The sequence below is a fragment of the Poromitra crassiceps genome, assembly GCF_964638095.1.
Source record: "Poromitra crassiceps genome assembly, chromosome: 10".
Taxonomy (NCBI): Eukaryota; Metazoa; Chordata; class Actinopteri; order Beryciformes; family Melamphaidae; genus Poromitra; species Poromitra crassiceps.
The window spans coordinates 41,587,250-41,602,017 of NC_139631.1; the positions used below are offsets into that span (position 1 = coordinate 41,587,250).

The window sequence follows — 14,768 nt, forward strand, 5'->3', positions numbered from 1 at the left end:
TCATCTTCACACACGAGGACCACTTTTATGAGTTTTGAAGCTTTTACGTGCCGTTAAAAGGGCGGCTAGCTAGCAAACGGCTAAATGAGACTACACTGTTGAGTCGATGGGGATATATATACGTCAATAACGTCACCACTTCAAAGGACGAACACGGAAATTCTCTTTCCCTCACCTGGTTCAGCCCCGTTCAGCCCGGGGTAATCAGTGCACAGCAGTGCACACATCAACAACAGTCCAGGTTGAGTGCTGACGTGACGTGGAAGCCTATGCGACAGTGTGTAGTTCTGGATTAGCTTAGCTCGAGCTTTTTACTTCTAGGGCTCGCATTTACGCTACAAAACTCATGAAAGTGGTCCTCATGTGTGAAGATTATCCGACGGAACTCTGGTTCGCGTTTGATTAATCTTGCGTTGCCCAGAGACCGTATTTGAAGCATCGCGGCAAAAACCCATTCAAAAATCCCATAGACAGAAACAGTGAAGAACCAGGAAGTCCGGGACTAACGCGTTCTGACTACAAAAATACGTCATCCCTGCGGCTCTCTATTGTACAGCCTGATGCCCGGTGGAACAAAAGTGTTCTTGGTGCGATCTTTCTTGCAGCCAAGAGAGATCAGCCGGCGACTGAAGGTGCTTCTCTGGCTGTCCAGAGTGGGAAGGGTTGTCCATGATGGAAAGCAGCTTGGCCAAGGACCTTCTCTCCACCAGAGTTGTGAGGGAGTCCAGCTCCATCCCTACCACGGAGCCAGCCTTCTTAACCAGCTTGTCCAGCCGCTTTGCATCCTTCTGTTTAATGCTGCCTCCCCAGCACACCACAGCATAGAAGAAGACGCTGGCCACCACGGACTGGCAGAACATCTGCAGCATTTTGCTGCAGACATTGAAGGACCTGAGCCTCCGTAAGAAGTAGAGCCGGCTCTGGCCCTTCTTATAGAGTGCGTCAATGTTCAGGGACCAGTCCAGTTTGTCATCCAGGTGTACTCCTCGGTACTGAAGCGTGCTGTGTCCAGGTGTACTCCTCTGTACTGAAGCGTGCTGTGTCCAGGTGTACTCCTCTGTACTGAAGCGTGCTGTGTGTCTTGTCCCCCTGCAGACAAGCTGCTGGCTCCCCCGGCCGCAGACAGCGATGGCGAGAGCGACGGGTCGGACCGCGTCCCGGTGCCCAGCTTCCAGAACTCCTTCAGCCAGGCCGTGGAGCAGGCGCTTCTGCAGCTGGACCACGCTCCCACTGCCTCCCCACAGCCCGTGCTCGTCCCAGGTCAGGATTTGACGGATTGACTATGGCCTAGGGCTGCACGATATGAGGAAAAGCTGCGATGTGCGATAACACTGTTCAATATTGCGATGACGATATGACCTGCGATAAATCAAAAAAATGCTATAAACAAAAATATTAATGGGTAGGGGTGCTCCGATCCGGCTAAGCCACGATCCGATCCGATTCCGATTCCTGGGGTCACGATCCGATTCCAGAATCGATTGTCGATTCCAACGATTCTCGATTCCAGAATCTAGAATCGATTCTCAATTATGTAGTTTTATATTGCAATAACACACAAAGGTAAATCTAAGACAAACAAGGCCAGGTCGAAACCTGGCATAGGGCCGGTGTCTTCCACGAAATAAAATAGTCCGTCCCACCTCCACCACCCTGCGTTTTAAAGGCGACTCAAACGTTAACTCCACCACCCTCCGTTTTAAAGCCGACTCAAACGTTAACTTTATCACAGGAATGCGGGTTTAACAATGTTTGGCGTTCTACATTAATTAAATGAAGACATTACCGTTTGGCAGCTTGCTTTGTTTGTATGATAGATACGTATTGGCCAAGTATATAAACATTTAAGAGCGAAGACTTATAGGAAGTGACACAGAGCTCTCTCTCTCTCTCTCTGTGTCAAAGGCCGGGCTCGCCCCCGCTCGTACACGAGCCGAGGGAAATCGCCTCTTTCTCGCCGAGAAGAGCCTGGTGACGCGAGAAAAGTAGTGTGGAGCAGCGTCCGTGCAGTACTACACAAATGAAAAGCTCAGCTGATGTAGATGCAGCCAATTGTGCTCAGGAACTTTTTGCCATTTTTCGCCATAAATGTTCGTAAAGTGGCACTTATTGAAACCTACTACCCTGCTTGTAGGCATCAAAAGTCATCAGAAATTAATTTAGTGATGAAATAAAACTTTAAATTGTGAAAAACTGTCCGTAGGCTTATGGCGTCTTCTCTGCTGCGTTCTGCCTCTGCTTATGCCGAAATGCATGCTGGGAGTGTGGAAAGACAGAATGGGTGCGCAAATCTGGGCGACAGAGTCGAATGTAGGGGCCCTGCTGTGCATGCACACCGGCCCCAAAAATGACAAATGTATTAATGCTGAACTTCAAATTCAACTTCTGAAGTATTACAGTGAGGGCCTAAATTCATTTTGCAATATGAGTGTGTTAATTTAAGCATACGTATCAGTAAGTGGCACGGGATTCTCAAAGCCTGTGTTGAGGGTCATGCGAACAAAAATGCACTCTTGAAGCTAAAAAAAAATCCAAAACCAACAAGTTAATTATTTACATTTTTACTTCAATGTAGAACAGTCATTTCTTACACATGAGATTACTTTTAGCCTTTTAGTCATAACGATTATTGAAAGATATTCCATATTCCAGACTGAAATGTTATAACAGAAGTGGAGTATTGGCCAGAATGACATGAACATTTTGGACACTTATTCAGCCGGTATCTTGCATGTTGCGTTCAGGTGCACTGTAAAAAAAAAAATATATATATATATATATATATATATATATATATATATATATATATATATATATATATATATTGACACTATAAACTAGGTGCAGCCCTACTATGGCCTAGTTTACACGACTCCACTCCCTGCATAAAACAGCATCAAAACTTCTGTTGCGTTTGGGCCTTCCATTTACATGGCAACGACGTTACTGTGGCCTGAAAACGCAAAAAAGTGTAAGCAGGTTCCAGAGTGGAAACCTCTAATGAAATTAAAATAGCACTCAACAAACTATCGTGACATCAGAGTCTAACATGTTTCTAAAAATACATAATCTGCGATAAATGCCTGCTATGAACCTGCATATTAATTAATCACTCGCGCGTACGGGGATTAAATAATTGAACGACCCTCAACTCACGCCCAGATTCATCGATTTCCTCAAGTACTGCAAAGAAAACAGCTCTTTTTCTTTTTTTATTCTGTAAAGCAACCAATCTGCAGCAGTTCATCACCATGATTACTGTCTTCTGTGTCACTCTATGATGTGTGGATAATTCATTTAAAGTTTAGTCCTATAAAGCTGCATCATTCCTGCTAGAAATAGACAGAATACAGGAAGGCAGCTAGGTGTTTTTACCTTAAAAATAAAAGCAATATTACTACTTACTTACTAAATAAAAAACAGAACAGTCGACTCACTACGGGTTAAAATGGACTTTTAATTGTCTGTGTTCTGTGTATTCTGTGTATTTCAGATCACACACAAAAACGTTTCAACGTGCATCTATGAGGCTATTTACAGTTTTACACCTGGCGTTAACATGCGTTTTCTGCCATCAGATTGCAATCAGATTGCAAAATGGGTGTCCTCTCAGTCCACATAAAGTTGCTGTATGCAGATTGAGAGGACACATTGCATTTACGCTTGTGTTCAATGTGTACACACAATGCATCCCTGACCCCCTCCGGAGGTGGTTTGGCCGATCAGATTGCAATCCTTCTTCAATGTGTTTTGAGGGTGTTTACACCTGTACTTTCAAGTGATAAAACACAATCTGATTGCAATCTGATCACAGAAAACAATGTTAAAGCTAGGTGTAAATGGCCTCAATAAGGCTATTACTTTATTTAATTGCCATTATTGGGAAGGTTCTAACCAGAAGTTTCCATTTTATTCTGGCTTAGTCTCGCTTGCCAGACTACCGGTAGACTCAGCCCTCAGTCTTAATCCGTTTCACTCCTGTAAGACTGAGAATATTACTATTTAAATCTTTGCATAACGTTAGGTGGCGCTGTTGGAAGCCTTGCATCGGAGAACCAATCATGAGTGTTGTGGGCGGGCCTGCTTTCTGGGGGCAGTGACGCTCATGCAGAACCAGTGTCTCGCAAAACATCGCCGCGTTTGCGGAGAAACATATTAATCACTTAGAAACAAACATAACCTGTTAATAGGACGTGTTTAATCCGGCCCCGGCGGCTAGAGGTCTTTTCCCCAGCGATAAGCCAGACTCCCGAGGCTAACGTTACAGAGCCTGCTGATGACTCACAGTAGCAAGCGGACCACTTCCGGGTAGGAAACATTATTGTAAAATAAACAACAGCTATAAATTTAGTTTGGAGCATATCAGCTTCATGCTCTGTGTTAGGACTATGATAAATGGCATTGCCGCTACCAAATAAAATTCTAATAACAAATGTAGGCGTGTCTGCTGCCGGCCGTTCTCGCCGGGCTCGGACAGACAGTTTCTGACAGTGAAATTCCCAGACGTTTGGTGGCGCAGCTCACCAAACGTCTGGGAGCCGAGACTAGACTACCGGTATCTCTGTTTCGTGCTGTACCAGCGCAGGAGTCTGGCTCCTCTTACTGTCACTCGCGGGGTTATAGTGCGGGGGGGGGGTGTGTGTGTGTGTGTGTGTGTGTGTGTGTGTGTGTATATGTGTGCTCCATTACCTTTACAACCATCCACCGAAAGTACCAAACAGGCTTGCTTTATTGCACAAGCCAAATCTTTGTCATTGCCATTTTCAGCGTGTAGCTTGCTAGCTAGCGTTGGTGGTGGTGTTTCGCAGAGGCATTTGAGAGCGGACTACGCGCAGGGAGCGGAAAGGGATTTCCCTTCGCTCCTACTGAAATGGTTGGAGCCAATGGCAGAGCTTATACCCACTAATTCTGGCTCGCTTCACGCTGCCCGGAGTTGCTGATTACATTTGCGGCTCCAGTCTCTCCACACGAATCATTATGACAAACGCTGTGTAGAAACGCAGAGTCATGAAGGCCAGAACACAACCACAGTTTGCCGGTTTATGCAGAGATGTTGTCTACATGTGGCCTATATCTTTAGATTTAGTCAGGTTTGAGGGCTTTTTATTTTTTACAAGAAATGGTTTGTTCTTGAACTGCACTCATATTTGCTGTCTTCTCTTTCAGATGAGAAAGGAGGAAAGAAGAAAAAGAAGAAACAGAAGCTTCTGTTCAGCACATCCATGGTTCACACAAAGTAGACAACACTGAAGTTTAAAACTGTCACGAATCATCTTCATCATCATCATGTTCTTCTCCACTTCCTGTTTTTTTAGTTCCCTGCAGATCTTTCTTGGAAATATAATCTATGGAAGTAGGTTTTAGTGTGTAGCTAAAGTTCATGCCGCTTCAGTCACTGTTCTGTCTGCTGATCCGCCGTTTGGGTGTCATGCCATCAGTTATTTTACATTTTGGAGCACAGCTACGTCAGGGCTTTGCAGCAAGCTCCTGTCCCACTGAAGGACGTATGGAGAAACATCTAACTGTAGCATTAGATGCAAGGTAAAGACATGCATATTGTCACAGTAACAGAGCTCCAGGCTAACACATTGGTTGTGCTCCAGGCTTTTTAACGGCTTCCAAGGTCCTAGAATGCTCAGATGAAGAACGCGCTGTAGAAGTAGAAGCTTGTCTGAGTTTTAGGACGTATACAGGATCTGTAAGAGTAACTATGGAAATACCTGCTTCAGGGTGCTGTATGTATATTTGAGTCGCAGTCAGCCAGCTGCAGGTACGTTACGCCCTCTGAATCTCTCCCAGATACTCTTATAGCCAGTGCTCAAACATTGTCAGAGGAAAGAAAGAACTTGGATATATCCAATGTTTATCACAGAATAGACCTGGCACATTGAGTGGACTAGCACGTCGTCATGTTTCCAGTGTTTCCATAGCTCATTTTGGGGATTTGTGCTTTGAAATGGACGGCCTAGTGTTTTGTAACAGGACTCCATCATTTTCTCATAGCATTGTGGGGAAGTGGAAACAGTGTTGTTTGTATGCATCAGAGATTTGAGTCTGTTGGTTCAACAGAACCAACAACCGTCAGTATATTCTACCTGGTTAAAACATGAATTATGCACTTTCTTCTCCTTTGTTAGTTTATCCTCTTCCTTCGGTGGTCATCTCTGTTGTAGAGTGTTAACTCATTTTAACATGACCCCCCCCCCCCCCCCCCCCCCGGTTTAAATTCAGTGTTGCAAATGTGTGAAGCTAGAGAATTGTTGACATTTAAAGAATGCTTGCAAGACAGAAGGGGTGGAAAGAAATATTGACATTATTTTGTTCTTTGATTCACCTTTTGTTTGGAGCAGGTTTATAGGCTGGTGGACACAACTAGTCTGTTTGAATGAATAAACAAATGTGCACATTCAAAGAATTGGCTGTTTGTTGGTGCTACAATGATCAATATAGCTGGTGCTAAGGAAATTCCCTTTTATACCTGAAGTCAGTGGCTGCTGATCTCTTGGTGCAGTGATTCTTTTTCTCCACCTGGTGGCAAAATGACAAAATAATGCTCCATTCATAAATCAACAGGCTATAGTAAAAATCAATTTCTTGTAATCATAGACTGTAAAATAGGGGTATATGATTCTGTTTGCTGTGTCACATGGCAAAGAACGAACGTACTAATTATATATAGCGGTGATAGGATAAACCGTCAACCAATCACATTATCCAATTTCCCTCTCAGTGGCAAGCTCCAGCTGCTGTCAAGTCCGCCAGATTTGGACAGAATACGGAAGTAAGGTGAATTTTCCTTCAAAATAAAGCGATTCAGTGGCTGTTTATTCGTTTAGCCTAGTTGAAAATGGTGTTTGTATATTGATTGAGACAATTTAGACAGTGCTAATGGTGATGCGGCAGCACTGGAAGCGGTAAACAAATACAAAATGTGGGTATACGAATGATCACCACGGCCAAAAACCACGGGACATTTATTTATGCCCTCACATAGCCCATCTTACATCAGTCTGATATACTAGACTGAATATAATTTATTCGTCTCTCAAGCCAGACTTTCACTTATACATTCTGCGAATACATCATATACATGTAGGTGCAGGTGTAGGCGGAATAATTTGGAAATTGTGGGAGCCAACTCGTCTGTTAAGAGACTAAGAATGTATCTACAAAAAACATGTTGCAACGTGCGTCAATGTGGGATTTTATTTTGAAAGCTGTGTCCGGACGTCCTGTATGTCATTGTGTAGTTTGCTTGACACTGGTGTAGCAGCAGCTAAGCAGCCAGACGGCTTGTAGCCCAGTTCCTACTAGTCTGTCTACTCTGTCAACAACACTGCAACCTGACACGGGATAGCCAGCCAGTTGGCTAGCTACCTAAACTAGCTAAGTTAGCTAGTCCGCTAGCGTGTGGGTTATCCAACTGTCACAAATCGTAATTATCCAGCTAACGTGACACACTGTATGTTTGGAGTTACTCCGAGAAGACACAGGAGGCAAAGCGACATGCTCGTTCGGTAAGTTGCCTCCAGTTCTGCTAAACGGCAGCAGAAAGGCAGCAAGCTGTTTCCATTTTGCGAATTCAACGTCTTGACTGTTAGCTGGCGGCTGCTAGCCAGCAAGCTGTTGATCCATTTACTATTTTATTTCTCTTTTCACTCAGCTCCACGTTTACTCTGGAGACGCCAGCTCTGTCTTCGACACTTTTGCGGATTTGTGTCCATTATCTAATAGGCAGGCTCATAATTGATCTCTTGCTATATTGGACCCGGGTACCGTGCACGAGAGGAGGAGGAGGAGGAGGAGGGGAGAGGTCGGAGAGAGAGCACACACTTGTTGCAAAGTTGTTTCTTTCTTCACAATGTGGCAAGAAAGATTCATTTGTATGAATAGTTGGTATGAAAAAATGGTAACTAAGTAAGTCCATCAAGTCGATCACCCACCACTGATGTAGCGTTATACGGTTACAGGATGACGGTCTCTTTTTAGGACCTCAGTCTGGATTGCAGGTCTGCAGCTAACATTGTTCTAGCTTTGTTCTACAGTAACGTTACGTGAGACTGAGAACTCGGCTGAGGAAAGCCATCCCTTTTCTTTTAGCTGGAGTTATCAGACTACTTGCTGTAGTCGCTGTCCCTTGTCTGTCTGGTAGGGAATTCCCACTGGCTGAGCAGGGACTACTTGACACCCCCTTCATCCTAACAATCAGAACCGACACAAAACACAACAAACCTAAAGCTAGTCTACAATAATAGGAGTTATTATTCTACACAAGCTGTTTTCAACTATGGAGGGTACTTGGGGAGCAATACGCATCCAACATTATACTCAATATAATACTGGTGTCATACTTTTAGACTTTTGTTGTGCATGTAAACTTAGCACAAAAAGTTCGCATGAATGAATGAATTAATTAATTAGCATTGTATTGTATACCATTGGAAAGCCTGTGTATTTTTCTGTTTTGTTTGTAAGGAACATGCATTTGTGGGATGAACAGCACAGCTGAGTGTATGTGGGTTCCGCCGCCCATGTAAAATGTGCCAAATCTTCTCTGCCACTACTGAACAGTGTATTCTCCTGTTGGTATTGACTCTTGTTTTGAGCATGCATCCAATCTCGGGGCTCATAGGGCTACCAGGAAGCCTGGCCTGACTGCCCTTCACCGTCAGGCCCGGTTGCGCTGGTGTAGGCGACACCGGCACTGGAACCTGAACATGTGGGTAAATGTGATGTTCAGCGATGAGTCGAGATTCTGCTTAAGGCAGATTGATGGCAGGGTCCAAGTTGGCAGAAGACAGGGAGAACGGTTTGCTGATTGCTGCACAGATAGTCACAGCTTTTGGTGGTGGCAGTGTGATGATGGTGCGGGGTGGCATCTCCGTGACTGGAAAAACGAGGCTTGTCATCGTTGAAGGCAATCTCAATGCGGCGAGATATCGAGATGAGATTCTGCAGCCAGTAGCAGTCCCATATCTTCACAACCTGAGACCAAATGCCATTCTCCAGGATGGCAACGCTCGCCCTCACAGAGCCGGGTGTCTCAGAGACTAACCTCCAGAACGTGGGAGTACAGAGAATGGAATGGCCTGCCAACAGTCCAGACCTCAACCTAGTGTTCATTTCGTCGAAAACTATGACGAAAAATGTTAGTCGACTACCTTTTTCCCCAAGACTAAGACGAGACTAAAATGCTCAAACTTTTAGTCGAGTAAAACTTGACTAAACAAAAAAGAGGACGAGGTTGACTAAATATGATAAAAACTAACAAGGACATTTGACACAGGACTAAGACTACGACTAAATAAAAAAAATAGACGACAAATTACACTAATTATAAGACTGTTTTCCCCCCTCAATGCAGCAGTTCAGTTTCCTGTGCTGCAGCATCATAGATGTAGCTGACATTTAGCTGTCTTAAAAACACATTTACAGTAGTTACAACAGAACCCGCCCAGTCTTAGCTAAGGGTCTTATCTATATGTGTATGAGGCATTGTGTTCCCAAAATGTACAGCTACTTGCTTGTCTACGTTATATCCAGAGAGGTCTGAGCACTTTCCACACAGCGCAGCCAGCCTCCCTCCATTCTCCCCTCAGCTGCGGGCTGAGCAGGGACTGTGAATAGGGTCGACTTGTCATTGCTACCGGCTTACGCCGACACTGGCCCGGGTGGGCAGAGTCACCATTAGCTACTTTCCCTGGGAAAACGAAAATGTCTATGGGAAAATAAATGGCGGATGAAAACCTCTGGTACAGTGCTGCTGAAGCAGGAAGTAGGCGGTCACTTTGCCTCTCTATCCCACAGCAGTGTATGACGAGGCCGGTGACCAGTAAGAGGAGGAGGTGCCAGTCTGTTGTGGCTGCTTATGGTTCTTCTTTCAGTAGTGGCAGAGAAGATTTGGCACATTTTACATGGGCGCAGCAACCCACATACAGTACTCAGCTGTGCTGTTCATCCCACAAATGCATGTACCTTACAAATGGGACACCATTTAACAGAGAAATAACACAGGCTTTCCAACGGTATACAATACAATTAGCATTGTAGCAACAGAAAAATCATCGACCAAACACAAATTTGCCGAACTTTTTGTGCTAAGTTTATTTCAGTGTTCATTCATGATGTATCCACATCTTGTTGGCTGCACTACCAGACTCCAGTATTATGCTTTTGGTGGAGCTAATTTATCAAAATGTGCCACATTCTAAATAAAACTCAATGAATCAAAGTAATGAGCGCACACCAGGAGTGGATTCCTTTCATTCACTGAATGCTGTTTCTGCCCTCGCTGCACCCTGGATCAATAGCACAGGGCATCCATAGATCATTATTCTCATTCTAAATCAAACTGTTTTCCAAACGGAATATAACACTTGTTTTGAAACCCTTCTTGTTTTGAAGTGCAGCGTTTTGCTCGTCGTCGGACTACATTATACCCTCACTCTCTAAATGTAATACCTTAGGTAACAGCTGTTTCAGACCGCCTTAGTAGACACTTTCCCAATCCCTGCTATGTTCCTTCCTGGACGCACCATCGCACTGAATGTTTAGCATTCCATTTTAGCAAAGGCGTTTCCTGTCAACATCTACAAGCTCAAGTTTTCGATCTCTGCTAGCCAAGCACACTCACTCACTCACTCACTCACTCACTCACTCACTTTGCTCAACATAACCGTGTCCCTTTCTTTTTCCATGTTTTTGATCCAGTGATTCTTCGCCTGGTATCCCAGCCTCAATGAATCCTTCATGCAGATTTGACTCATTGGGGCTGGACACCAGGCAGGCTAAGGCCATGTTCACATTACAGGCAAATCCGATTTGCAGCTAAAGTCATTAATCATCATTATCTTGATTGGTTTCCCAAATCTGATTTTGGGAGTGTGTCCGCACTGCCACAAATCTGATTTGGGCAAGTGCTCAAGTCGGATCTGTGTGTGTCCAGACCTCCATTATGTGGTTTGGGACAAGTGACACAAATCAGACTTGGAGCGTGCAGACTCATAAAACCAATCTGGATAGAATCATTATTAATAGGTCACTAAAGTTCACAAATCAGATTTGGCCTCCTAGTCTGAACATGGCCTTAGTGACTTTATGGGATCTAATTAAATCGGCAGTTAAACACAAGGAGTTTGCCTCCCTCAGTTGGTATGCAGAACATAAGGCACACAGAAAAGTATAACAGACATACAATAATATACTGCATGGTATAATATGCAAAGGGAGATGGTGTAAACAACGGCACAGTATTTATAACTTGCTCATAAATTGGAATCACACAGGGGGGGGGCGGGTCATAGTGCAAATATAAACCAGAAAAGCTCAACGTTGAGCAGCATTCACATTCAGATAATGACTTTCCTCGTGCGTTTTGCCCCATGTCTTTTGTCTGTACCTATTATAATGCTGTCAAGTCCACATGAATGTGTGTGTGTGGGTGTGACTGTGTTTGTGTAAGTCTGTGTCAGTGTCAACATTATGCTCGGTCGCTTCCGTGTCGTGGAGGCCTGAGAAGAACGCCGCGCTGAAGCATTTATTAGGACGGGCCCGTAGTAGTAACTCCGCTGTGATTTGTCTACCAGCGCCTCCAGGCCTGCAGTGTTGACAAGTGGAACGCTGTGTGTCGTGTTGACACAAAGGTCTCTCTCTCTCTCTCACTCTCAGGTTGCCTTCAAGTTCCTCCTTCTTCTTCTGTGTGATATGACTTCGCTGTGCGGTTCCCACAGAAGCCCGCGCTCCACTGCAGACGGTTAGCGTCCCGTCAGGTAAGTTATGGGGGGGGGGGTGGGATTCTCCCCAGCCGTTTGAGATCGCCCGCCCTTTTTTCCAGAGCAAAGAAAGCAGTTGCCTCAGCAGGGTGTTTTGCATAATATATCTCTTCTTCTGGCATAGCAAAGAGTGCCGGCCGTTATGGAGGATCTCTCAACACACAGGAACATGTGGAGAGCATTATCGCATCTGAAGAGGGAGGCTCGTAAAGGGCTGACGCACTAAGTACGGTACATGGACTGGTGCTCCCCAGGAGAGAAACAGCTGATAGAAATCACTGTTGTAGAAGTCTATCAACAACAGTCAAAGTCAAATGACCGACTGCTCTTAGCTTACTATCACTATACTAACTTGCATCATGTTGGTCAGATTTATTTTATTTTATTTATTGATTTATTGATTTATTGATTTATTGATTTATTGATTTATGTATTTATTTATTTATTTATTTATTTAATTAATTAATTAATTATTATTATTATTATTATTTTTAGATCAAGTTCTGAAAGTGCATTAGGTAGTAGAGGAGCTGAATATTGAATGCCAGCCTGTAGTGAGTTTTCAGGCTCATCTCTATTCACTGTCTAAGCTTGATCTGCCTGTGTTACAACAACATGTTGGAGAAGAACACAATGACGCACAGCTGTGTCCAGCCCCTCCCCTGTCTGACGTTCCAGCTTGCACTTATATAAGTTTGAGCACTACTGCACCATAGAGAGGCAAAGTGAACACCACTTCCTGCTTTTCTCCCTGTACCAAGCGCTGAAAAAATATGAATGGCGGTGAAGAGGGAATAGCGTAACTTTTTTTGATCCCGTTTGAATTGTGCCACGTGGTGCCAACGTAAATTTTGTCAATTTAAAACGTAACTTTGCATGTCAAGAAAGTCGCAGTTTGTCGCCAAACTGTTGCACTAGAAGTTATACATCAGAAAGACTACATACACACTGTCGCCTAAGTGACGTCACTTTCTCTACCGGCAAAGCTGAAGACCGGCGACATGCCACGAGCTTCCACGAGCTATGTAGTTTTTATACGAAACTAAACCCTACGTTTCAGTTTGACGACAAAAATTGACAAAATGAACGTTGGCACCCCGTGGCACAATTCAAACAGGATCAAAAAAGTAACGTTATTCTCCGTCCACCGCCATTCATATTTTTTTCAGCGCTGGTACAGAGAGAAAAGCAGGAAGTGACGTTTCACTTGGGCTCTCTATTCATTCAGCTGCAGACATTTAGCTAGATCCTGCCAGAGTGATCAAGACCCTGGAGTAAATCGCTCTCACTCTGGTAAAGAGTTGGGGTTTGGTGTGGTCAGGTCAGGTCAGGTGTGGTCAGGTCAGGTGTGGTCAGGTCAGGTCAGGTGTGGTCAGGCACTCCCAATACAAAGTTCACAATAATGACTGGATGGAGGGAGTGCTATGAAGCATGAGTCGTATTCCGCATCATCTAAATACAGTGGTGGATTACCAAAGAATGGTTGGCAGCACTATAGGTTGATTTTGGCCTCATTGTTCAACAGGTGTCTTAACAGTGTATCTTCTCACCTACAGGTGCTATCGGAGAGGATGGAGCTTCAGACTGGGGAGGTAGGAGGAAGGACCGGGGTGGGAGGACGGCTGCACCTCACCCCCCTGACTGACTCCAGCAATAAAGGCCTCGTGGAGGGCTCTTCCAGCAGCCAGGGCTCCCTCATCATCACTCCAGAGCCCAGTAAACCTGCCCCCGGGCCCAAGCCTCGGCTCACGCCCAAGCCTTTCGCTGTGGAGAAGAACCCCACCATTAGACCCATACTCGCCCCGAAGCCCCAAGCCAAGCCACGGCCAGAGCCCACTCGCCCTGCTGGAATCAGACCCGTACCTCCAAGCATTCCAAAACCCCAGCAACCAACTGCCGTCGGCAAACCCAAGCCAGTGTCGACCAACCCAAACCGTCCTGCTCCTACCTCCTTCAGACCTTCTCCTAAGCTGAACACCGGACAAACGACCAAGCCTGTTGTCCAGCCATTCAAAGCAGCCCCTCCTCTTGCCGTTGGAGACCTCAGCAAAGCCACTCCTCCTCAACCAGGAGAGAGAGAGAAGTCTGGAACATCAAGATTGCCGTATTCCAGGAGCCCCAAAAAGCCCCCCGCGGCAGAGTGGTCTGGAACCACTAAAATGGAGGAGAAGGACAAGATGGCACCCAGTAAAGGGCCAGGTGGGCCCTCAATGACCAGAGCCAAGTCCATGGGTTTCCTCAATCAGATAGGCCAAGGGGAGGAGGAAAAGGACGGGAGTAAACACGAGGCAGCTGTTGCACTCCGACCCCAGCCGAGAGGCTCTAGACCCAGACCTGTGTCGGCCATCTTCATTCCCTCTTCCACCTACATGGAGTCGCCGTCTGCTGCCCCCCGCTGGGCCGGGAGACGGCCCCTTTCAGCCGATCTCACGTCCAGGTTTGAGTCTATCGGCCTGTCGCTGCACCGTAAATCCCCCAAGGCCAACAGCAAGGAGAACACTCCGGAGGAGGGCGTGCCGCTGCGGAGGAGAGAGACTGAGAAAGACCCAAACGAGACCACCACCACCACCACCACCACCACACCACAAGCTGCTGATGGAGCAGCCAAGCCTGCTGTCCCAGACCAAGGCAACAAGAAGAGCGAAGAGGCCAGTGAGAAAGAGCTGGGCGAGGAGAAGGGTGGAGGTAGCATCAAGAGACGGATCAGTCTCCTCCTGGACTCCTCCTCCTCCTCCTCTCCTGGGGCAGCTGCCTCAGGCCAGAGCTCAGAACCTCCCGTCCCCGAGGCTGAAGCAGCACTGGGTGTTAAACAGCGAATCAAGCAGCTGACGGAGGACACACCGCCAGCCCAGAGTCCCCCCGCCAAGCCCACGCTAAAGCCCCGCCCCTTGCCCCTTGACCTGACCAAAAGGTACGAGCCGCTCACGCCCACGTGTGTCTTGTCTTTGGTTTGCTTTTGTCCCACGTCTTTGTCCAGGAAGTCCCATTGTCATGCAT

The 14,768-nt window shown here is 45.8% G+C and overlaps 1 protein-coding gene across 2 annotated transcripts in view; it reads left to right on the top strand.

The window, feature by feature from the left end:
* The window catches only part of rnf10 (ring finger protein 10), a 29,593-nt gene extending 23,189 nt beyond the window's left edge, over nucleotides 1-6,404 (top strand). For both annotated transcript variants that reach the window (XM_083644829.1, XM_083644830.1), the window contains exons 16-17: nucleotides 1,096-1,260; nucleotides 5,167-6,404. In XM_083644829.1, coding sequence (XP_083500955.1) covers nucleotides 1,096-1,260; nucleotides 5,167-5,240 — 239 coding nt within the window. In that variant the 3' untranslated portion in view covers nucleotides 5,241-6,404. The remainder of the gene's footprint in view (nucleotides 1-1,095; nucleotides 1,261-5,166) is intronic.
* Nucleotides 6,405-14,768: the final 8,364 nt, after the last annotated feature.